This window comes from Eleginops maclovinus, chromosome 13 (genome assembly GCF_036324505.1).
Source record: "Eleginops maclovinus isolate JMC-PN-2008 ecotype Puerto Natales chromosome 13, JC_Emac_rtc_rv5, whole genome shotgun sequence".
Lineage (NCBI taxonomy): Eukaryota > Metazoa > Chordata > Actinopteri > Perciformes > Eleginopidae > Eleginops > Eleginops maclovinus.
The window spans coordinates 15,510,597-15,535,574 of NC_086361.1; the positions used below are offsets into that span (position 1 = coordinate 15,510,597).

Here is a 24,978-nt window from a genome sequence, read left to right on the forward strand (position 1 = left end):
GGTAAAAGAAAAGTGCTGACATCACAAGTACAAAAAAAAGCATATTTATTATTCATCGGTATAAAATATTCATTCATTTCAAAAAGGCTGTGCAACACGAACATATAGTCAGTACCTTTTCAAAGTGCCTTTGACAGCATGTGCAAAATAGAATCTCGAAGATCTAGAACATTTTGTTTTCTAGACATTCAAGTAAATACAATTTGGCTTTTGCTCACATGTCACTGTAACAGGTTTACATTTAAAACCCATCCATTCCTCCCGCCATAAAGGGCCAATGGTGATTGAATCCACTTTCTATGAGTGGGGGTATACTATATTTAGCATCCCTGTGATTATTTCAGTGGAGCTACAATTGACTGAGGATGAGGCACAAAGTACAAACAACACAGTACGTTTAGTCTGTAGTCCAAAAATGTCTGCCAGCAGGACAGAACATTCTGATTTGCAGAGGAGGAACTTTATCTCTCTGAGAAAGTGTGTGTGTGTGTGTGTGTGTGTGTGTGTGTGTGTGTGTGTGTGTGTCTCTCCATATTCTGGATGATGGTCAATGCAGCTATCTTGGCACACAAACAGTGATATGTCTGGCATAGATTGTGGGGTCCTTTGAGTCCCATGGTGAGGTTTGGCAGTCTACACATCGGCAGGGTAGTTTGTTTGTGTGTTTTGTGTGTATCTGTGCGGGCAGCAGGCCTGGAGCAGCACCTTGCGAATGTCTTTGTTTCTCAGACTGTAGAGGATCGGGTTCAGCAGTGAGCTGCCCGCCGCCGGCACCAAGGTGGCATAGGTGTACAGAGGAGGGCTGGACGCATCCCCCAGCAGCCCCCAGAGGGAGAAAGGCATCCAGCAGCCCACAAACACACTGAGCACCAGGATCAGACGAGAGAAGCCCCTCCCACTGCTGTGTTTGCTTGCATATGAGTGGTTGGCAGGAAGGAAGTGCCTCTGGGTGGCTATGGCGTGGGCATGTCGCCTCGCCACACGGCAGATCCCAGCGTACAATTGTAGGGTTATCATGACGACCACCAGAAAGCCACCGCACAGCAGCGACAGGTAAGTCCGGGTCAGAGGTCGTGCTACAGAACAGGAGTTTGGCATACCCAGGCAGTGCCATCCCATAGCAGGCCCGGCCCCAATGATGCACGCTCCCAACCAGACAAGCAGCAGCAGGATGGCGGCCCTGTGACGTGATTGGCTAGAGCCATAGGTGAGGGCGTTGCTTAAAGACAGGTATCGGTCCAAAGCAACACCCATCAGGCTACATAAGGAGGCAGTCAGTGATGTTACTAGCAGTCCTGAGGTCACCAATTCTGACCAATCACTGGGCTCCACGCAGAAAAGGAAGAGGAAGTGCAAGATCAGAGCAATGCCTGCCAGGAGATCAGCCAATCCGAGGCTGGCTAACAGAAGGAAAACAGGGGCTCGAAGAGAGGGTGTGGCCAGGATCGTTGTGACAACTATGGCATTTTCTGTGGCAATGAGAGTTCCTGATATACACAGGGCCACGCCCCACACGGTGAGGGGCGGGACTTCATATTCAGGTGTGCTTTCAAGTTTGTCAAGAGGGAAGAAGGGGTCTGAACCTGAGGACTCATCCCAGCCAAGGTCAGAGGCGTTCAGGATCATGGCTTCTCAGCAGTCACACAAACAACCTGAGAGAAAAAAGCAGAAAAATGTTTTCATTAGCTCTAATGGGTCATTAGCAAGACCATCTGTCCATTAAAGTGGCTTTCCTCGGCCAGAAGCTGTGGTTTTCTGCCTTTACAGGCCGGATGTGGCATCTGCTAGAGCAGAAGAGGACTTGATTTAATGATGGAGAATTTAAGATGTTATATTGTTGTTAGCGGTTAATCTATAATATAGATTATCACTATAGTGAATTAAGATGTATTTAAGGGTTTCATGCTCCCATCACTTGTAATGTTATGTTAGTATTGTATATTTTATTCTATAGAGGCAGTAAAAATATTATGTATTATTATTATTTATTAAAATATTACAAAACCAAAAAACCTAGCCTTTAGCCTACTGTGCAATTTAAAAATGAACATCGAAAGAACACCAATCCTTTCAGAATGAGCCATCTAAAAGTGAATTTGTTAGATAATTGACTCCCTTAGTTTTTTTCTGTTTATATTGAAATAGTTGTATAAATGTATTCTGATAGCTCCTGAAATGTAGTGACGTCACTATAGTCGTGAGGGAAGCCACGCAAATGATAGTCAATCGTTTGGTAAAATATATAGGCCTAATTAAGCTTGATTGATAGAGTTACCAAATCATGAATGCACCATTATGCTGTCATTGATTAAACTGTCATTAATATATTTTCTGAATCTGAGTGTTAACTGGCTTCAACCCTTGGTTTTTACCCTGCGCACGTTTCAGGTGCTTTCAGCCATCTCGCATATAAATGTCTTTGTGTCTGATAAAAATGGAATCTGTAAACTCACTTACAGGTGACGTTAATGAGCTAAATTGTGAGGGTTTCCCTTTTTGGCAACATCCAAACATGATGTTTAACTTAATTGTGTAAACCTTTGGCAGATTACATGCAGTCTTCATGAATGAGAAAGCCTGTTCATTAGTCTATTTTAAGATGTAAAAGGTTACGATGCCTGTGCTCTTATCTGCTTGTTCCTTACCACATGTCAAAGTGTACTTAAATAAAATACCTCAAGCTATTAATGCTATTTAAAGAAGATATTTTGCTGATGCAGTAGTTTTTAAAAAAACATTTTAAGGAATCAGGAATCTCTCATCCTCCCTCTTGCAATGAGGAGGTATATCCCACGTACTGGTGCGGAGGACCCTGTTGTATAATACACTTGCAGGTTCATTGCACAACAGAGGATGTCCCCGACACACGATCATGCATAACACAGACAGGTATACATACATTTAAGAAATGTCTCTCACCTTGTTAACGCGATTCCTTGATTATTTTCTAAGGTTTTAAAAAAACGTGCTCTCTTATAAGACCCAAGGCAGATGATGGAGACGTGGGGATGCTTTCCGCGGAGATGCTCGGTGCCAGTCTAAAAAAGGAGAAAAGTCCTGCTCCGGGCTCCTGTGTTCATCAAAGTTCTGCAAAACTCACTCTCTTGCATCTCTTTTTCTTCAATCTCTCCTGGTCGCTTATGGGAGGCAGAATGGATTCTCTTGAGCGCGGACTACACCACAAGAGAGCCTGTCTGACGTCAGTGACTGGGAGGCTCGACCAATGAGGTGCAGGCATTGAGGATGCAGGGAGAGTGGGGAGGGGGGCTGTATAGGGAGTAATTTCATTCAGAAAAATGCGGCATCTCTCTTGCTCCTCCCACTGCGGTTCACTCTTCCTCTCAATTCTTGTAAATAATGACCAATAGACCCCCCCCCCTTTCCTTCCCCTCCAGTACACACACGGATTTTCTCAATAAGGCCCTGGGGAATGGTTGAGACGGTATTGTTTTATGTTGGGCAGGGCTGAGAGGTGGATCGGGACAGAGCTCAGAGCATGGCGCTGTCCATGGTGCTGAAACCTTCAGGATGAGTCATGGGGAGATGTCTTGCAGAGCATCAATAGGCTGTGTGAAATTGACACTTTAAAGGACACTATCCACCTCTATGAACGAATTAGAACTAAAATGAACCTTTTCCATATCAAGAACCTTGCTGCACTGTTTTTGACATGCTAATATTACTATTAGTGAAAGCAGTGGTGTTTATGGTATTGCTGCATTTGGAGTTTATTTTCAGGGATGGGCAGAAACAAAACTCTATATTATCATTCATTCATTTTAATACAACAATAGTACAAACTGAATCTTCAACATTGGACTTTTACAATCACCCCTCTGACACTATTTATTATTTATGAAAATAATAATAATAATAATAATAATAATAATATGATTCAATACTGTTGAAATATTCTCTGTGCCTGAACACATGTGTAAAGATGGACCAGGAATGGCATTTATGGTCCTTGTTGTGTTAGGTTCTCTTTTTTCTCCCACCTTGACATATAAAGACCCCCCTGTCTACCCACAGTGTTTTATCAGCAGGGAACTTAAGGCTTCCCCGGGTTGATAGTGCACGTGGGTGCTGCAGGATGGGCTTTACGGTTGTCTGCGTGGTCGCGCATATCAATGCGCTTACTAGGGGAATCTCGTCCTTCTCGAACCATATTAGGAAACACTTCCTGCCAAATCACTTCCCCTACGTCATGTAGTGCAATAGTTGTCACTACCAAAAATACATCGGCAAATTATGAGCAAGACCTACTTTTCTATCCACGTGCTTACACAAAACATTATGTAATACATTTTTTAAAGATTTATTAACAACACACAATAAACCAGGGAACATTATAATACTATTTGTGAGAGCTTTCTTCTTTCTAAACAATATACATTGGACGGATTTTACAACAATATACATTGGACTGATTTTATGTCCTCGCATAATTGCCCGTTATTTGGTCATATATCAGCTGTGGATCTCTTGTATAGGTCGTCGGTGTCGTTGGCTGTAAATTATAGCATTATGCAAGAGTTTTTCCGCTGGTGCAGCGACTTATTTCCAGCAGTGGAAGCATCACTGTTGAATGAGATCGTGTTCGGCAGGTCTGCAGAATATCCTTTCGTGTTTATTTTTTAGCTCATCAACAGCCAGCCCGTAGAGATGGACAGATGTACTCAGACAATGTGTAAGAAAGAGCATATGACATCTTTGAAGAGACTACATGAGCCATGTGTATGGAGGCGGTGATGATGATGACGAAGGAATTGGCTGCCGTGATTCGGTGCTCAATGCATCAGATTTTGAGGATTTGCAGCCCGGGGCGATGACTCAGTTTACTTTATCACAAAACAACGGTTTGCATGTCGGAGCACTTGCACGTTTTTTTTTGCTGGTGCACGTGTACGTATACAGGGGGGTGAATAATTTTTTCATGTCTTTTTTTGGTAACACTTTACTTGAATGGGTGTTCATAACACTGACATAACATTGTCCTAACCATGACATGACACCTGTCTTAAACATTAATGAATACTTATGACAGTTGTCGTTAAGTGTCATTCGTCAAGTTATGTCAGTTTTGTAGCAAAAATGGTGACCTTGTTTGAGATGTCCTTGTTATGACAACTTGACATAAACCAAGACAACAAAACCATACAGCAGACATCCATGTATGATGGTTTGATGTCGCGCTAAGATATCAAGCTAAACGTTTTTCTGAAGTTTGACTGTTAGGTCTGCTATGACATGTTTATGTTTTGTTGTCTTGGTTTATGTCAAGTTGTCATAACAAGACATCTCAAACAATATCACCTTTGCATCAAAACTGACATAACTTACCGAATGACACTTAACGACACCTGTCATAAGTATTCATTAATGTTTATGACAGGTGTTATGTCATGGTTATCACAATGTTATGTCAGTCTTATGAACACCCATTCAAGTAAAGTGTTACTCTTTTTTCCCCCACACCACTAATCCAGAAAGGGATACATCCAGACCTTCTGTCTTGTGTCCAGATTCTATATATTTAGACCTGATATATATTTATGTCCTGATAGTTGACTCTGAAATGAACCACATATGACATTTATTTGTGATCAGATTTATTGTGATGGTTTTTTATTTTACATTTGCTCTAATCTATTTCCTAAACACAGATAGTTAAAGGTGTTTCAGTGATTATTTAGAGCCTTTGTTCATAACCTTGTTTGTGTCATACAAGTCAACGAACGATTGCTTTAAAAGTGATTCTGTAAAACTTCACACATCAAAACTAGTGACACATTTGGTGAGATGTACTGACGCACAGACTCTTTACAGGAAGTGTCACATGCCACAGGTTTCAAAATGCATTCACACCACACTATAAATACAGCTATCACAATTAGAAACAACTCAGTCAAGACAGTATTATTGACAACTGACCAAGCACTGATTATAATGAGCACCCTGATAAACTGTCTAAACTGGATGGTTTCTGTGAATACCTGTTTTAAAATGTACTTATTTAAGTCTTTACAAGAAATAAATAGTCAAATATATTCCTGATGGTTCTAGCTTATAACATTCATTGTCACCTTTAATTGGCTTGCAATCACTTAAAGTAAAGCTGCTTGACAACCCTTGCCATGCTTATGGCTTTTGAGTGTACAAAGAAGACTATTGCCTTCTTGTTTAGTATCAAACATTTGTAAATGCCGCGACAGGTGTGTGTGGGTGTGTGTGCGCACGCGCACATGTGCGTGTGTGTGTGTGTGCGTGCGCTGCCAGCGGAGGCCAACAAGTGTCAATCCATCCAACCCGGTGTGTGTTTCAGGAGGGTTGAGGTGGGTCAGTTGGTTGCCAGGTGACCAAGTTTGGGTGCTGCTCATATTACACAGGTCTCTATGTCTTTCTCTCTCGATCCCAGCAAGCTGCTGTATCTCCCTTTGCAACGATTGGATCCACTTTGAGGACTTACAGAAGATATATTTTTATCGAAGCCTTTTTGTTGATACTTATTCCTCCCTGAGCGAAAAGTCTACAGCTCTCCGTTGCAGGTGTTGGTGCTGTGTGGCTGTCATGATGCATATGGTGGTGAAGGTCCTCTGCTCCACACTCCTGCTTATAGCAGTGGTGCCCTTTGTGTACTCACAGTCAGGTATGGGTCCAACCATTTATATTATTTTCTTAATTTAAGACCATCTGCATGTATTTTTGTTTTGTCAGGAACCTGTTGGCATGTTTTTTTCTACTTTTGGCATCTCCTTACTTGTTCTCCTTTTTCCATTTGATCTCCTTCAAGAGATTCCCTGATAACATGTCTTTGTATTAACTGTGATGACAGCTTATTCTACAATAACTCTCACAAGCTTACAATAACCAACAATAAGAAAGGTGACTGAGAATCTCTTGTCTTTTCCTGGGCACTGCTAGCCATTGTTGTACACACACTGACACTATCCAGACTAATGGGATGTTTTTCAACAATTATGCGGTTGTAATGTGTCTGTGGGAAGCTAATTGTACATCGGCCAATTAACCGGTTTGAGTGACACTTTCAATTGACTGCCATTCTCGTTCCTCCTACAGATTGTTCTCAAGCTGAGTCATGTGACCTGTGTGTTGGTCTTTCCATGCTCAACCTGACAGGCTGTGTCTGGAGGCTTTGTCCAGATGGTAATACACGCACACACACACACACACACACACACACACACACACACACACACACACACACACACACACACACACACACACACACACACACACACACACACACACACACACAGACACCCCTGACCTCTGATAGTAATTCAATCATCAAAGCTGCTGTAACATAAGCTTCCCGGGTTTGTACAAGATGACTGAATTATTTAGTGTGCCAGGAACACATGCGATATGACACATGAAACACACACACACAGACACACACATATTAAAATACTTGTTCTCTCCATCTCAGGTAATGATACAGGCATGTGTGTGACTGATGAGGGCAACTCGGCAGACGACGGCAGGAACTGTAGCTGGACCAGAGTGTCTGAACTGTGCTCAGGTAGAAAACAATACACTTCTGAATCAACACAATGCATTTATCTGTCATCTCACTAAAGCTCATTTCTTTTGTATGTCTAATTTCCTAGTTGTGGAGATCAAAGCTGAAGGAGGAGGTAAAAGTGACTCAGGTACATTTTATTGACTCCAGCCTCCCCTCCCGTCCCCATTTCCTCTCTCTTGCGTCAGACATTCATTCTTCCCATAAGAGCAGAGTTAAATGCTCTCCAATGACACTCACTCAATTGCACCAGAAAAAAAAGAAAACGCTTTTTCCCACCTCACCCTTCCTTCATGTAATTGTATTGTCAACCCATCAAACACTTCCTGTGTTTCCCTCTAGGTGATGGAAGTAACACCAACTCAGAGTTCTCCCAGGCCAAGTTTGACATGTCCAGTTTCATTGGAGGCATCATACTGGTGCTGTGTGTGCAGGCAGGCGGCTTCTTCGCCATGCGCTTCCTCAAATCCAAAGAGCAGAGCAACTATGACCCCATGTGAGTTTGCCCACATAGGTGTTAAGAGGACAGAGAATTTAGCATGATTGTATCAGTCTGTGGTGTAAATTGTGTTACTGAGTTTAGAGTATCTGTTGGTGCAACAGCAGCCTCTGCTGGGCATAGTGATCAACACCAACCGATGTACAACGATTCACATTTATCATCCCTCTAGATTGAATTTAGATTCTGTTCACAGCCTTTATCTAGTTACATTTCTGCTTATCTTCACACAGAGAGCAACCGCAGTGAAGAAAAGATGTATGAAGGACAAACAGGCGAGGGCGGAGGACAGCAGAGCAGTGACTCATCGAGTGTTTTTTTTTTTTTGTGAGCCCGTCAGTTTTGGTTTGGTCCCCATGTGTAACCCCCTAGGGGATGGGTGTGTTTAAAGGAGGATATTTTTTCCCAAAATCCTATATCGTGTAACGAGTGTATGTGCATGTGTTCCCTGTGATTGTACAGACTTTACATTCCAGAGAGACTTTGGCTGTTGGTATTCATATGATCTGACAAATCTCAGCGCTTTCACAGAAATACTTTATTGACGAACTCACCATAAATTCTCAGTGTTTGTCCTCTTACAAACGACAATGAACCAGCTGTTTAACTGTATAAATAGTGCAGTGCAGTGGTGGGAAAGAATGATATAATCCCAATGCAGACAGTGGGTCAGACAAGGTCATAAATGGCATTTGAAAGCGAAAACAGACCCAAAATGAGACTCTGAATGTTGTTTCTCCTTCGTTTCAGAGGATGTGTGTGTTAGAACTCTCTTTAGGGTTTTATTGAAACCAAACTTTTTCATATTTATTTATGTTATATCTTTGATTTTATTTATTTGCAGTGAGTCGAATTAATTAAATGGGTACCCTTATGAGCCATGTCAAGAACTCTTGAAGGTCCCTAGACTGCACCTTTGACAATATAAAAGATTACCCTCAAGTCTAAGCAATGGCAGCATTCATTTAATCTTCTATCTACCAAAAAGGTATTAGCACCTCTCCTCTGATTTGTGTGTTTTTGTTCTGACTTGTCAATAGCTCAGAGTCTTTTTTAATTATACATTTTAATTTAGGAGATTTCTGTTTTGACTGCTCACGTTTATATTATATGTATATCAGCTTCATCCCTCTAATAGCAGTTGAACAACATTTAAAGTGATGCTGTTTACTTATAGTCAAGCTGGTTGTGTTCAATACAAACTGATTGATTTTTTTTGTGATGCCATTACAATGAAAATGTTGGCAGCCTGAATAAACTAATGATAATTAACCTTTTCTTTATGTCATGTATGCTTTGTTGGATTCAAATTAAGACTTTGAAAAAACTCACAGTGGGTGTTTGTAAAGTGTGTTTAAAGTGAATATTGGACTATTCCAGCAATAACTGAACAGATTCTGCTGTGATCTGGGCATGTGACATGTTCCAAGGATGAGCAAATAAGAATCACCCATTAATCCTTACAAATATGGGTGTCAGTAGGACTCCCAGCATGCAGCAGGGACAGATTGCTGGTGGAGGCCTTTAGGAGAGCAGCAGGTCGGCCGGTTGGAGACACCAGTCTCTGTCTGTGCCAGGACCCACACAGGCTTGAATAAGCCCACACAAAAAGTTTTCCAACTGGGCAGAACATGGCTGCCATCCAAGTGTGTTGACAAAGGTTACAGAATACTGGTCTTATTCACACTGAATGCATCCCCCAACACACTCATTTCTAATGAGAGAAACAACGCTCATACTGCCACATTAAAGTTGAGATAGAAGTTGAAGCTTCAAGTGCTGTAGGCTATACTCCCTTAAAAAACAAACATAAATCCTTGTTTGCATATGTGTCCAGTTGTGTGTGTACTAACAGAGAAGGTGCAGCAGCAGTGAGTGGCCTTGTGTGTTTAGCAGGTGTGGACAGATACAAGGAAGAAAAGTTACATCCCACCTCCACCCTGCCATTTTGTAAAACATCCGTGTTTGTGTGTGTTGATACAGTGTGTTTGCTTGACTGTTTGATATGACTCTTTCTCTCTCACACACACACACACACACACACACACACACACACACACACACACACACACACACACACACACACACACACACACACACACACACACACACACACACACACACACACACACACACTTTTCTGTTTGTTCCTGCTTCCCAGCTGACTCTGGAGGGCGTGTTCACTTCGTTTACTTTGCACACAGACCTCGAGAGACACCGCACTCTGGACAACTTTCCACTAAACTTTTCCGCTGATGGAAGTGGCGGAAGCTACCAGCTAAGGTAAGGCAGTTTTGCATTGGGGTTTTAATGTTGTGTATTTTTTATGAATGTTCGAGAGGAGAGTCTTTAACCTTTGATCCAAAATGAGCAAAACTAGCGACAGGTGTCCTCTCTCTCGCGCTGTCCATGATGATAAAAAGTAGTGCACAGGCCGATTTTACTGAAGAAAAACTATTTTTAATAGCCAGAAACTTCTATAATCTCAATGAGGTTGTGTAAAAAAGGACTGTGTAATATCTAAAAGCAAATATTAGGCTTCTACAGGAATAACATTATGATGAGATCATATGCTATATGCTAGCTACTTAATTAAATTATTTTTTATGTTTGTTTGTCTTGGTTTTGGTATCAGGTTAGGAAAGCTTTTGAGCACTCATGATATCCTGTTTGCCAAACTCCTAACACCAGGAGGATTACTCTGCGCATGCGTTAATTACCCGGAGGTAACTACCCTGAACGCACACACACCACCAAACACTCATTGTAATAAAAGTATAATATTGCGGTGCAGCCGGTTAGTTAACAACATACAGGCGTTTGCTTTACTGATTTTTTTTTAAAGATATGCTCCTTAGTGTGAAATCAGTTAATGGAAGCTTAAATAATAACATTTATTTCCAAGCCTTTTTTATGTGGGTTGTTTATGGTCTATAATGGACAGCATTTTGAGCAGGAACAGATGAAAACCTTAAGCAGAGTAGGTATTGCCTTCCTGACACAAGATATGTCTTTGCCGACGCAGATTTCAAACTGCATTGAATAGTTTGACAATGTTAACCACAAGATAAGAGGAATAATCTACTCACACCTTGTTGACATATGCAACATGTGAGGGGGAATTAGACAACACTCAATTGTATGGGGTCACAGGGCAATTTGGGGAGCATGGTCAAGCATGCCAAAATGTCCTCTGAAATATATCAGTCCTTACAACAAGAGGAATCTTACTGTGAACATGTAGTAACTTTAACTGTAATATATCCTAGTTAAAATGTAATTTAACATAAACAGGGCCTGTCCTGGGTCTTGAAGGTTTTTGGTCTTTCTTCCTCTCAGGGATGGAGGAGGCGCAAGTTGATTCTTCTCTTGATCTGAGCCACCTGACAGAAGAGGAGCAGTCCAGCATCCTGCAGGTCGTACAGCGGGACCTGGATCTGCGTCGTCGCGATGAAGGACGTGTAAGGTCAGAGGTGACTGTTTTTCCTTTTAGCTGCCAGTTTTGCCCACTAACATACAGACAGGTGAAACATTACACCAAGTCAGAAGTGGCAGGAAAGAGTAAACAGGGGCAAAGCTGCATCTAACCTGTTTAGACAGCAACAATTGGATTTAATCCTTTAAACTAACTATCAAAACGCACACAGACCATGGAAGTTTTAGCCCTCCATGGGCTTGACTATCCTCAAGAGCCCACAAAAGCCTGACTTCAGTTTGGGAATTCAAAGAACTTCACAGTTAAATGTTTTCTGCCTACAGAGCGGAGCAGCTCCTGTTATTGATCACTGGTCACCACCTAGTCAGAAAGCCCCATCGACTGTCCAACTAGTTAAAAAGATCTACTATTCAACATGTTATTTCCTGTGTTCATTAAGTGCACATGTTGTTGATGTAACTGAACCTAACACGCTTGTTTGTGGTATTTTCTATAAGTAGAATTGACATGTCTTTGTCTTTTAAAAGTTGATTAGTTTGAATGGCATGTTAGGATAAATGTATCAGTACCTTTTATAGATTTTTAAAATATATTTTAGTGTGGACATTGACTGTTTAGATAGCAATGTAGGCTGACATCAGCTGATTTTTGCAGATAGTATTTCATGTTTGTTTGCTTTTACACCGCTTTTAAACTTGACCCTTTTTCAACGCTGCAGGGTCCTCCAGGAGACCGAAACAGATCCGACCCTTTTGCGCTTCCTTTCAGGGGAATGGTTCAAAGAGCAGAGCATCAAACGCCATCACAGCCAGACGTCTGTCAGCGTGCTTGTGCACTCAACCATACGCCAAAGAAAGTCCAAGACCAGAGGTCAGTTTTCAGGTATTGCAGCAGCTCACAGGTGTAGTGTCGAAAATCATGAAGAAATAAAACAGTAAATGGAACTCACAATAAACTGCCAAAGAGGCACCAGTTAGTGAATCTTACGCAGGGGAAGGATCCAATTCCAGGCAAGAATGTGGTTTCGTACATTTATTTCAAATAAACAAAGTACAAAGAACACTGGTTTTACCTATTATTGTCCTGCAGCCTTTCGTATGGCTTTCCTTCTTTCACCCTGGTAAAACAACATCTATACTAATGGTTAATCCCACCACCACCTGTCTCCAAAATATACATAATCATCAGGTGCCTAAATCACTCAGTGCCCAAAGCTGCCTTCAAAATAAAAGCATACAAAACGACTTCAATAAACTTAAATAATAACACTGAATAAAAAAGGTATAATACTGTAAATAACTATTTAACTATTAAATACTATAAACCAATATATATCTCCAACAACGGGCATGTGGGCTTTATAGGGATATCCTAGTAATGGGTCTGTATTTGTTTCCATGGTAACAGATGTGCCACTGAATGGACTGTTCAATGGAGAGAGCGAGGAAAACTCCACCAACAATAACACCTCTCCTGAGGCAGAGAGGAGGCTCAAGGACGGCAGAGAGAAGGAGAGCGAAGGGTTAGTGAGGACATCATAGCCTTACACTTAATAACATTTGTGTCGAGCTGTTAATTATTCAAAATCTGGTTGGTTACTTTCAGGATTCAAGGAAGTTTGAAACCTGTACCCACACCCAGAACAAAAAGTCCGGTAGTACAGGTCTGTGTGTGCTTTCTTGTTTCTGTTTTACCCTCCATAAAAGACAAAAATCATGTAAATATTAACAATCATTTTCAATTTCAGAGACTGCAGTATAGAAATAGTTCCTCATCATCATCCAAAGGTATGGAAGTTTCTCTCTCAATGCCTCTCTAACCCTCTAGATACTCTCTTGCAGTGTGATTATTCATTTTCAAATCTTTCTGCTCATAGAGTGGGAAAGGAGAAGTAATGGCCACTCAGAGGAACCTGAGGTAAATGATTTAAATTCACATTTCATTTAAATCATTCACACATTTTGCTTTTAAAACAGTAGATTTTGAAAAGTAAGAAGTAGTTCTATGATAATGAGTATACCGTGTGTGTGTGTGTGTGTGTGGTGTGTGTGTGTGTGTGTGTGTGTGTGTGTGTGTGTGTGTGTGTGTGTGTGTGTGTGTGTGTGTGTGTGTGTGTGTGTGTGTGTGTGTGTGTGTGTTAGGAAGACTTTGACGGTCACGGGGACAGTGACTCCATGAGCAGCTACCTGACAGAACCAGATCCAGCTTCTCTAAAAAACAGCAGCTCCAACGGCAGCCTTCATTCGGGCTACACGGTACACACACACACACACACACACACACACACACACACCCACCCACACACACACACACACACACACACACACACACACACACACACACACACACACACACACACACACACACACACACACACACACACACACACACACACACACACACACACACACACTCACTCATTTGATTAATTGACTATCCAGCGACGCAAGATGACTCAGCTCGGACAGTGACGTAGGTGCTGATCGCTGTTCTGCGTGTGTTACAGCTCAGTGGCAGCATGATGAGTCTCTTCAGCTCAGGGGATTTTGGAGTGGTGGAGGTGAGGGGCCGAATCCAATTCTCATTGGTTTATGACACCCAGAAGGAGGAGCTGCAAGTCAAAGTCTTTCGCTGCGAGGACATTGCTTCAGCGCGAAAGAACCGCTCTGACCCGTAAGTGACGGTGCATGTGTGAATGTGTATCTTGCAGCAACAATATCCCATACATAGTCAATCAAAAAGTGTCTGTGTGTGCATTTTACAGATATGTTAAAACCTATCTCCTGCCGGACAAGTCAAGTCATAGCAAGAAGAAAACTGCAGTGAGGAGGAAGACATTGGACCCAGTCTTTGATCAGACGCTCCGAGTGAGACGCTCTTATTTACATATTGCATTAAGTGGCAGCCTTCACATAAATCCCCCATTAACCATCTGTCTCTCAGCTCTTCTCCAAGTGTCCTGCAACATGCACTGCAGACGCTTAACTCTGCAGTCACAAATACATTCATCAATAAATTACCAGATTTAAATAGAATTCTTGTAGCTTCAGGGTACAGACAACATGCTGTGCTTTGTCTTGCAGTTGCCTCTCCGCCTAAATCTTGTCCCCTCTCTTATAGTATAAAGTACGGGTTGGAGAGCTACGGAGCCGGACCTTGAACCTCTCTGTGTGGCATGCCGAGCCCCTGGGCAGGAACGTGTTTCTGGGGGAGGTGGAGATGTCTCTGAGCCACTGGGACTGGACCTCTACTATGCCACTTTGGCAGGACCTGCAGCCACGGGTAAAGAAGAACACAGAATGATTTGAATGCAAATAAACAGTCATGCAGTCACACAAATCAGTTAGAATTCTCCCAGTACAATATTTACCTAAACACTATAATGTCTGCATCTAGATTTGTGTAGCAGTGTGTGTGTGTAAATGCACACTTGGTTGCAGACACTGAGTACAGGGAGGAGTGTCTCTTGTGTCTGGGAGAGCTGAAGGGAGACATGCTGTGAATTTCAACTACGGTTTTATGTAAGCTTAATCTCTTCCTGCTTCCACACGTCTGCCTCCCTTTCCCTGGCTTTTTCTTTCTCCTTCTTTCTTTGTCTGTTTTATGCCTTTTATCTTCTCCTCTTTTCTACTCCCCCTACATCCCAATACCACAGGTTCATTTGAATCCAGACTCTATTAGCAGTCGTGGGACCCTCCTGCTCTCTATAAAGTTCATCCCAGACGGATATGAGGGTGAGCACAGCACACACATCATGAATGCAAGTGATGTCCCACATTAATCACAGATCTTATGTGTGTGTGTGTGTGTGTGTGTGTGTGTGTGTGTGTGTGTGTGTGTGTGTGTGTGTGTGTGTGTGTGTGTGTGTGTGTGTGTGTGTGTGTGTGTGTGTGTGTGTGTGTGTGTGTGTGTGTGTGTGTGTGTGTGTGTGTGTGTGTGTGTGTGTGTGTGTGTGTGTGTGTGTGTGTGTGTGTTAAGGTGGTGGACTGCCTCTGACAGGAGAGCTTCACATCTGGCTTCGGGAGGCTCAAGGTCTCCTGGCAAACAAAGGCGGCGTCATAGACTCTTTTGTCAAGAGGTACGTCAACTCGGCAATTTTTTTCCTGATGTTTAGTCATCAGGGATTTATACTGGCAGCAGTTTTTATTTGAATAAAATTATTTGTGGAACATGCCGTGCAAACTCAACAATAAATCATTGATGTTACATTCCCCAGCCTTACAGGCGTAGTTATGACCATGGTTATTTCGACTTTCTTACATCAAACAGAATGTAAACATTGATTGAAGGTGTAAAACTATTAATGAGGTTGTTGGTATCCAAAAAAACTAAATCTGAAAGGATGTAGATTATAAAATAAATTATAAATAAAGTAAAAAACCAACACAAAAAACACAAGCCTAACTGGATAGGATTATATCCATATCATTTATTTAAAAATCATTTTAAAAAGAGGCCATAGAGTACTCAAAGGTATTGGGTGCAGTTGTTACTGTTTTTGTAAGTACAGTATATGATTATTTATCTTAATCCCAATCCTCCCCCATTTTCTCAGTTCTTGGTGTCCATCCTTCTATAAAACAAACACCTCATCTCTGTATACATACATAATCCTGGTTTGAATCTGAGTTGAATTGTCTAATTTTCATAATCTACACCCAACAAGCTACATACTCCCAGATGCCAGTCGGCAGAGTGGTCAGAAGACACGGTTGATAAAGCGCTCCTTCAACCCGACCTACAACCACACCATGGTGTACGATGGCTTCCACTCCAGCGACCTGAGAGAAGCCTGCGCTGAACTCACTGTCTGGCAGCGCGATGGGTTGAAGCCACGCGTCCTTGGAGGGGTTCGTCTGAGCTGTGGAACTGGTGGGTGCTGCTTCATTAAATCACATCCACACTAATGCACTTTATTGAAATCATAAAGAAGCTTTTTCTGCAGATATTGAAACTATTAACCTGTGTAGCTGGCTGTTTTACTGTTTCATTACAGGCACACAACTGAATATTTTAAGTGCAAATTGCTAATTTCAGGTTTCATATTTGTATTTTATGCCTCTACTGTGACATGTTCAAAAAGGCCTCTTTCACCCTCTGTCTGAAACCAGAGCCCAGTCTTTTTTATTATATATAAGAGATGCCCCGCACCCTAGCGTATCATGTGCATTGTGTTGGTGTGCTAGCAAGAGTGTTACATAGTGATGTCACTATTAAGTTTAGTGAGGTTCTACAATGGAGGCGTTCCTGCAGACTATTTACATGCACAAAAACCTATACTAACACACTACAGGAAAGGAAAAACCCCAAAAGCATAATAGGGTCTCTTTAAAATATTGGTCATCTGTTAGGTCTCTTCTAGTTTGAGTGAAGCCCTCAGTAGGGGATAATATAATAAGCGAGGAGATAGGGGAACAATGCTGTAATCTTTACTTCGTTCTGAAAGCCTCAGTCAGTTTGGCGATTAAGGACAGTGTTTGTTCTCCTGTGCTGCAGTCTGTGTGCAGTCTGTGTTGAGCCTGGGCTAAACAGAGGATCTTATCTCTTATCAAGTCACTCTCAATTCCAAGCCTTTGTTTGGCAATGTGCTTTTCAAATTAAATCACTCATGTTTATCTTAGGCTGTCTTCTATAAGTAAGCAGGTGACTGGAGACTCCTTATAACAAAAGTTTTGCAAGGTTATGAATAAAGGTCGAGCATCTGCCATTAAAATTCAACTTTTCAAAGCTGTGATTTTTAAAATGTCATACTATTTCATGATATCACTTGGCATTTCTTAGGCTTGCAGGAGGGCAGCCGTTTCAGTGTCAGGGGATGAGACATTAAAGAGGTGTGTGGTTGGTTTAATTTATGGTCAGCTGAAGCATGTGCCATAAATCTGTTTTTGCTTCATCTCCAGTGTTGGTTTGGAGTGGTGTAGTGTAGATGTGTATTTCCTTCCACTGCTTCACATTGCAATGCATTTTGTCCGGTTGGCATTTCAGGCATTTCAGATGGGCTTGTCAACAGAGAGAGGTCAATTCTGGCTAAGCATTGTTACTGGGCAACGATGAATCAGTGGAAAACAGTTATGATTTCTGATCATTTAGTTGTTGAGAAGTAGTTTTTGATAGTGTTTTTGTACTCTGTTGGTGCTTAATAGGGAGTGTGTAGAACTCAAGAGTGAACCACTGATAAAGTGTGGCCTCTGAAGGAAGTGACTATTATGATGAAGTTTTGCTTGTTGTGTACAAACTTTTAACATAAAGTTGTTGTATTCAGTATTCCTACTTCTGTAGAGTTTTGGGATTGTTAGGTTTCACCAGGGCTGAACAACAAATCTTTATTTCAAAGACAACTTGGGCATTTAATAACTTGCAGGAGGCACAATATTTGTTTAAGACACAATTTAAGTCGAAATACCTTTCTGTTTTCAGTATTGTGATTTCCGCAGAGATATCAAAGCTTTAAAATGTTTTCCTGAATTGAAGAATTGTTTTTAAAATACTCTTGCAAAAAATAATCACAATAATAATTTTAATATATTTTCGAATGAAAATGACAATAATGATATAAAAGCTATCGTTCCCTCCAATATTGTGAATCATATTGCGGTTGCTATAACATCACAATATCTGCAATGAGATTGTTTTTCCAAATACTTCAGTTTTTGTTTCTGCTGCTTTCTGCCTTTGAGCTATAGTGGTATATATTTGCAGACATTATCAGCAATATGCTAAGTTCTTGGGATTGTTTCCACGGCCTCATTAAGAAAGGCATCATTTGTCTTTGTGTTGATTGTGGTGAGGATTTCTAAAGGTAACGTCTTCACATAAATAATAAATATTTCTGTGTGCTTTTGTATTAGGTCAGAGTTATGGGGAGCCTGTTAGCTGGATGGACTCCACAGAAGAGGAGATCGCAGTATGGACTTCCATGATTGACAACCCAAACCACTGGGTCGACGCAACACTATCAATCAGAACTAACCTTGCATGCCGGTCCGAGTGACCCAGAGTCAGACACACCCTGCACACAAACACATGTTCAATTAATGGCTGGACTGAAAAAAAGGAAACCCCTCAGCACATTTAACCTCTCTGTCACACATAAATGGAAGTCAGTAGTGCAGTATTGTGAATTAATGGTGTAGGTCTGAGATATTTAGAAACCAAATCTATCTGCATTTTAAATGTTTTATTGCATGGTTTTTGTGCAAAGGTGTTGTAATCCGATGTAGTTTACTAATAAATATCAAACCTGAACTGATGAATCACCTAGTGTTTTTATTTGCATGGGAACTTCCTTATGTACAGACGAGCACAAAACAGGCCACACTAAAGATATATAAAGGGAGATCACATCCCCATCAAATATACAAAAACAAATACACAAACCAGAGCAAATGTAAACCACCAAATAAAACTGTTAAAAAATAAGTAAATAAAAAATAACCATGTATTTTTACCATGTTTAAAACTATTTGAGCATGTTAGAAAAAATAGACCAAATCGATATTGAAAATGTATTCTTATTCAGACAATTGTAATTATTACATATTTAAGTATACTTGCTGTCGTTGGACAGGAAAGAAAAGGCCTGCATTTGCACGAAAGTTCACTTTTTGATGGATTACATGACTGCTACCTTGTGGTCAGACTTTATACTTAACCGAGAGTGTTCAGGCAAATTACAAAAAAAGGAAAATGAAGAATGGGGTAAATATTACAAGAAGAGAAGACCAGTGTTGCAATGTGTCTTGTCTTTTAACAAAAACAAGCTGTTCTCCATCCATCCTCCCATGTCTCTTAAACAGGCAGTTGATTAAAGAATTGATCATAAATCAGAACTCCTGTCCAGCAGATGGCGATATTAACCTCCCTCCTTCAACCTGGAATGAGATCGGGAAGTGTAGTCTTTTCAGAATAAAGTCTCGTCAAGGGGCTAGTCTTTGGTGATTCAATTGTACGCATAGTTCATGAATTACAGCCCTTGATAGTTATAGATGGGCACCTCAATGCTCTTAGGATCATGACATTTCATTTGATCATTTGCATATTTTGCTTGGATTTCAGTTATGTGGTTAAAGTTATGCATCTTTCTTAAAAAAAAAGGCATTTCACATTTACTTCACAGATTTCCAGTTAGAAGTTGTCAACCTACTTGAGAGTACGTGAAACTTTCGAGTGCAAGTATACTTTTATTTTGAAATGTGTAACCGGTTGAAGTTCCCCTTTATTTCCATGTAGCTCACTAAGCTTTACACACAGGAACACCGGTGGACTGTGTGCTGTATTTGAGGGTTGAAAGTGGATTAAAATGTCTGAAATGCAGCTGCTGAGGCTTTTCATCAGTGAGAGGCTGAATGCTGCTGCAGAGGAGATCTTCTCCGCGGTGCAGAGGAGCATATCTGATCAACGATCTCAACAAGACGGGGAACAGCATGAACACAAACAAGAAGTGCAGTCACACAGTGGAGGTTTGTTTGGTTTCTGTTTTTAAATGCTGAAGCAGTACTAAGGGCGGTATAACGTTACACAGGTGTGATGCATTGTTGGTTATGAGAGTTGTCTTGATAACAGAAACACATAATGCTCAAAAAGGTCAACAGCACCACAGACTAACATGAAGCTAGGTATAAAGGGTCATGAACAAAAAGTACTTTGTCAAATAAATATAATAACAGGTGGGAGTTGACATGCAACAATGGCCCCTTGACAAACTCAAACCGTTTTTGATTGCATGGTCAGAACACTCAGTAGCACAAGGATAATATAATGCTGAAATAAAACTGTAATTTACAATTTCTCATCTTTCCTCTTAACAGAGACGACACTGGGTTTTGTCTGTGCATATGAGCAGTCCCAATTTGGGACGGATTGGAATCCTAAGAGCTGCCACAACACCCCCAGTGTGGAACAGGAGGAGTGTGGCCTGCTGGTCCCAGAGCCTCCAGCTATCAAACAGGAGCAGCCATGGAGCAGTCCAGAGGGAGAACAGCTATCAAACATGGAGGTCTCTGACACCAACACTTTGAAAGTGACACCCACCTTCATTTACTCAGACATGGCTGAGTTACAAACAGATGAAACAGGAAATGAAGAAAGAAAGCCTGTAACTAATACCTCAGCTGACCACAGACAGATTGAAGGGAATGCACAGTCAAGAAGTGAATGTTGGACTAATTTGCCAGATTGTTCTGTAACTCTGAATAACACAGGGCCTAAGCTGGGTTTAGCAACAGTGACAGAATACAGTCTTGGAAACATCCACATGCAGAGCCCTACAGGAAAAAAACAGCAGACTAAAAGATGTGAAACAATCAGCCCAACTTCATCAAAAACAGAGCCAAATACAAGCAAGTCACACGGCTGTGAGTTGTGTGGTAAAGAGTTTCGCCATAGCAACAGTCTGATTGCGCATATGAGGATTCACTCGGAAGAGAGGCCACATAGATGCAGGATTTGTGGAAAAGAGTTTCGCCATGTTGGCAACTTGAACGTACACACACGAATCCACACAGGAGAGAAACCCTACACCTGCACTGTGTGCGGAAAGAAGTTCAGTCGGAATAATTTGATGACAAAACACATGGCTGTACATTCGGGTGAAATGAGTTTAAGCATGACGAGTATGTTTAGAAAGGTTCACTTAGCCTGACGTAATGAGAGTTGAGCAGAATAACTACTTTTCTGCAAATCTGTCCATACTGTGTGAAATGGTAGTACTTTAAAGTAAAATGTGGTAGAAATGTTCCATGATGGGTTACAATAAAAGCTGTAAATTGTCTTAATGTTCTTTCTCTGTAAATTGATTGTGATTTTAAGAAATAAATGATCTTTTCTATGCATAAAATCTTCGGAAAGATAACACATTCAGGTGGTAAGTTCTTCCCGCTATTAGATTCATTTGATCTGCCTGATGATGAAGATGTTATCAGTGGTGTACAATTGTTTATTTTTTGGACTTTTTTTTTAGGATGCATTAAGAATACTCTAATGCAACAAACATCATTTAATGAAATAATTTATACTATTATGAAAGAGGCCACTTAATGAATATTATTTATTACTTAAGTTAGGATTTGTATTTCTACTTCTACTGAAGTAAAATATCAGAATACCTGAAAGGAAATCCGTCATTTAAACTGCTTGGAAAAAAAGTGCCTGTTTTGAGAAGCCGATAAAGCAAGATGTATCTGATTGTTAATAAACTTTAGTCAAAGTCCATTTATTTTTCCATGCTGAATTGAGTTTATATTCAATATTCGGGCTATGCTCAAAGGCTTATACCGCTGTTACCATGGTGACAGAGTGTAAACACCGGCGCTTGTGCAGCAGTAGTAGTGTTGCGGTGCGGTGTCACCCCTCCAGATATTTCCGAAATGTCTGCAATGAACAGAAAGATGATACAAACTCTCGCCGAAACCATCTCAAAGCAAGTGGAGCACTGTGAGTAGTCGATGTTATATCTCATGCTAAGATAGTCCTTTGTGTATCTTCCGCTATGCTAGCATTTAATTGTTGCTAATTAACGCTTCCAGCTACCATACTACTATAATCAAACGTCACTCAGTTATTTAAACCACAGCGACTTGTTTAATCATCCCAGTCAACAAAGACGAAGTGCAGTGCCTCATCCGAGCGTACAACGTGCTGCTGGGGGAGCAGTCCGTTTCTGGACGAGCAGTGCCCGGCCTGGACAGAGGGAAGTTCAGGAGCATACTGCACAACATCTTCGGGATGACCGACGACATGATCATGGATGGGGGTAAACTCTCTTCTTCAGATGCATTTTGATGACATATATTTGATATTAGGATAACTAGCAGTACATAAGTACCTTAATTGCTGAAAAAGATTTTCTGTTCCCTAGTTTTTAGGACATTTGACAAAGACAATGACAGCTTTGTCAGTATGAAAGAATGGATTCAGGGACTGTCTGTATTCCTTCGAGGGACCTTGGACGAAAAAATAAAATGTAAGCTCTCAGCCTTACTTTTAGTCCTTACATGTGCATAAATATAATATACAACATATTCTACAAACTCTTATCCAGGTAATAACTCTTTCCCTCTTTGCATGGCTCAGACTGCTTTCATGTGTATGACTTGAATGGCGACAACTACGTCTCCAGAGAGGAGATGTTTCACATGCTGAAGAACAGCCTCATTAGACAGCCCACAGAGGAGGACCCTGATGAAGGAATCAAAGATCTTGTGGAGATCACACTTAAGAAAATGGTGAGGCAATTATGCTGTTGGCCTTTAATTTGTTTCTGAATATCGTACTCTGCACCTCCTCCTCAAACCTAAACATCAGATTTGCGTGTTTCAGCGTGAAATAAGCTAAAACATTTTTCATACATCACCGATTCATGGACACAACTTGTGACAAGCACATTGTTGTTTATCTTGTTAGGACCATGACCACGATGGTAGACTATCTTTCACTGACTTTGAAAAGTCAGTAAGAGAGGAGAATCTATTACTTGAGGCTTTTGGAACCTGCCTCCCTGACTCTACGGTAAGTTTGAATCAAATACTGTTGAAAAACTAAAAAAACATTACTTTTCCTGACACAAAGTTCTTAATCTTACTACATTTTTTCCCTTTTTACAGAGTATTGAGTCATTTGAGCACCAAGTGTTTAAGGAACAAGTTGAACAATGAAGACAATTTGCATTCATGTGCATTTTCAGATATGTAGTCTTTAATAAAAATGTAATTTGATTTTTCAGTGTGACAATCAAAGCAAGCTGCCAAGAGATTATTTTTTTAAAATGGTGTAGTAGTAATTTCTGCATTAATTCCAGCATCAAGGCAGCTCTCTACATCAAATCCGCCGACGTGGTTTCATCTTTTTCGCCACTGGTTTGAGGTCAGGAACTGATTCCACCTGAGAAAGATAAAAAAATAAAATAAATGACTGACACAAATAAAGGATTTAAAGCTGCAGTGTTGACTTCATTTCATTTTTAATTTTGTATCAAACAATGCTATGATCGGTTACCTTTTTTAATGTGTTCCTGATCAGCTTTACAGTTGTGTTTAGTGACCCATCCTCCATGTCCAGTTTAGGAGGTTCTGGTAGCTTTGGCCCAATAAGTGGTTCATTGTTTATAGTAACATCAGTCAGTGAGTGCTCTGCCGCTTCTTCCATTCTGCGCTTCCTGTTCTCCAAGTGTGTGGTCCTGGGGACAAATCTGACTGCTGCAGGAGATGGATTTAAGGTCAGTCTTTTTTCAGTTTCTCTGTCTTTGTCTAAAGATGTTTGGTAGGAGCTGGAACTCTGAACTCTCTCAATGATGGCATTATGTAATGTCCCCATCTTGTCCTCTGTTGGTATAGTCCCATGTGGATTTTCATGCCTGTAGTAATGATATTCCTGGGGAGGTAGTGGCAGTAGAGGAAAGCCTGAATAATGGCAGATGTTTGAAGTATTCCTTGTTTTATCCGGATCAGCACTTTTGTCATGTCTGGCGACGACGGTCTCTGATGTGGTGGCCTTGTCTGATGAAGTTGGTTTCTCGTTTACGGCCTCCTTCTGTTCCTTTTCTCTTGCTTTGAAACAATACAAGAGAACACATAGAATCAGTATTTACAACTTCAGTAATTTATTAATTAATTAGTAGTAGAGCCTACATACAAACTGTTTTTTTAAAGAGTAAGTCTATATTTGATGATATAGTGTACCTACCTTTATTCCGAACAGCCCTGATTATATATCTCCTCCTGTCCTGCAACTTTAACCTGGTGTCTTCCACAGTCTCATGCTCTGGGACGTAACATACGTGCAGCACACCACCGTAAAAGCTCTTCTCATCCATGCGTCGTTTTGCTGCTCTGTAACCCCAAGTATAATTATTTAGCAAGCCTTTTCAACTGATCCAGCATTATGAACAATGTTGTGTGTTACACCCTGTACCTGGCGCTGGTGAGTTTCTGGAACTTGACAAGATAGACCTCTGTGAACTCCTCAGCAGGGTACTCGTCCAGGGGCCTGTACTCCTCCACAGCACCATACAGAGCACACAGCTGGATCAGCTCTGTCATCACTCCTATCGCTGGGACCCCTTGGATCATCAGGTAATTGGACTCTAAATTGATGGTGTATACCTGATGACGCATAAAACAAATATAATTACACATGCTCTATAATGCATGGGCCACATACTGATATTATAAGTGGCTCTGATCCACACAATGAGTAATTGATGTTGATAATATTTTATTTTAAGAAGTCTAAAAGGTATTGTTGCCCTCTAGCTAACGAAAGCTAAGCCTCTATGTCTCGTAGTTTAAGATATAATGTGTTTTTCTTACTTATATTTAGCATATTCTTACCTTAACAGCTCTGTCTCTCCTTCCTTCTCTATATTTAGGTCTAGAAATGCATATTTTCTTCTGTTCATGATGTTTATAAACGTCTGGGACGCCCCAACAACTTGAAATATTGTTTCCAGGCGCCGCCATGTTTCTGGAGATAATTTTCCGGTTGGTGCCCTTCAAAATAAAA

General features: G+C 40.9%; 6 protein-coding genes across 9 annotated transcripts; 4 read left to right on the forward strand and 2 right to left on the reverse strand.

The window, feature by feature from the left end:
• Positions 1-59: 59 nt before the first annotated feature.
• On the reverse strand, positions 60-3,141 carry gpr3 (G protein-coupled receptor 3). The gene is made up of 2 exons (XM_063899815.1): positions 2,920-3,141; positions 60-1,652 (listed from the first exon to the last, which is right to left on the reverse strand). Exon 2 carries the CDS (start codon positions 1,624-1,626, stop codon positions 634-636), a length of 993 nt encoding a protein of 330 aa, XP_063755885.1. The 5' UTR covers positions 1,627-1,652; positions 2,920-3,141; the 3' UTR covers positions 60-633.
• A 3,316-nt stretch (positions 3,142-6,457) lies between these two features.
• cd164l2 (CD164 sialomucin-like 2) lies at positions 6,458-9,186 on the forward strand. The gene is made up of 6 exons (XM_063900008.1): positions 6,458-6,649; positions 7,081-7,167; positions 7,454-7,546; positions 7,635-7,676; positions 7,889-8,042; positions 8,279-9,186. Exons 1-6 carry the CDS (start codon positions 6,571-6,573, stop codon positions 8,292-8,294), a joined length of 471 nt encoding a protein of 156 aa, XP_063756078.1. The 5' UTR covers positions 6,458-6,570; the 3' UTR covers positions 8,295-9,186.
• A 1,057-nt stretch (positions 9,187-10,243) lies between these two features.
• On the forward strand, positions 10,244-18,726 carry sytl1 (synaptotagmin-like 1). 4 transcript variants are annotated; one of them, XM_063899935.1, is made up of 16 exons: positions 10,244-10,328; positions 10,681-10,771; positions 11,361-11,511; positions 12,200-12,363; positions 12,889-13,003; positions 13,087-13,144; positions 13,229-13,268; positions 13,358-13,398; positions 13,623-13,736; positions 13,988-14,154; positions 14,246-14,348; positions 14,602-14,763; positions 15,137-15,215; positions 15,460-15,559; positions 16,148-16,353; positions 18,330-18,726. In XM_063899935.1, the coding sequence occupies exons 3-16, from the start codon at positions 11,387-11,389 to the stop codon at positions 18,470-18,472; spliced, it is 1,617 nt and encodes a 538-aa protein (XP_063756005.1). In that variant the 5' UTR covers positions 10,244-10,328; positions 10,681-10,771; positions 11,361-11,386; the 3' UTR covers positions 18,473-18,726. The 4 variants fall into 4 exon arrangements, with proteins under 4 accessions (XP_063756005.1, XP_063756003.1, XP_063756007.1 ...); XM_063899933.1 differs by having other exon boundaries at positions 11,385-11,511; XM_063899937.1 differs by having other exon boundaries at positions 11,385-11,511; positions 12,200-12,351.
• Positions 18,727-19,731: 1,005 nt separating this feature from the next.
• LOC134875380 (zinc finger protein 287-like) lies at positions 19,732-21,316 on the forward strand. The gene is made up of 2 exons (XM_063899938.1): positions 19,732-19,940; positions 20,289-21,316. Exons 1-2 carry the CDS (start codon positions 19,781-19,783, stop codon positions 21,119-21,121), a joined length of 993 nt encoding a protein of 330 aa, XP_063756008.1. The 5' UTR covers positions 19,732-19,780; the 3' UTR covers positions 21,122-21,316.
• Positions 21,317-21,787: 471 nt separating this feature from the next.
• clxn (calaxin) lies at positions 21,788-23,410 on the forward strand. Its single transcript, XM_063898551.1, has 6 exons — positions 21,788-21,912; positions 22,073-22,231; positions 22,337-22,441; positions 22,552-22,703; positions 22,882-22,986; positions 23,082-23,410. Exons 1-6 carry the CDS (start codon positions 21,846-21,848, stop codon positions 23,130-23,132), a joined length of 639 nt encoding a protein of 212 aa, XP_063754621.1. The 5' UTR covers positions 21,788-21,845; the 3' UTR covers positions 23,133-23,410.
• rbm48 (RNA binding motif protein 48) lies at positions 23,151-24,977 on the reverse strand. Its single transcript, XM_063898550.1, has 5 exons — positions 24,807-24,977; positions 24,388-24,578; positions 24,160-24,305; positions 23,473-24,023; positions 23,151-23,358 (listed from the first exon to the last, which is right to left on the reverse strand). Exons 1-5 carry the CDS (start codon positions 24,933-24,935, stop codon positions 23,296-23,298), a joined length of 1,080 nt encoding a protein of 359 aa, XP_063754620.1. The 5' UTR covers positions 24,936-24,977; the 3' UTR covers positions 23,151-23,295.
• Between the last annotated feature and the right edge of the window lies 1 nt (position 24,978).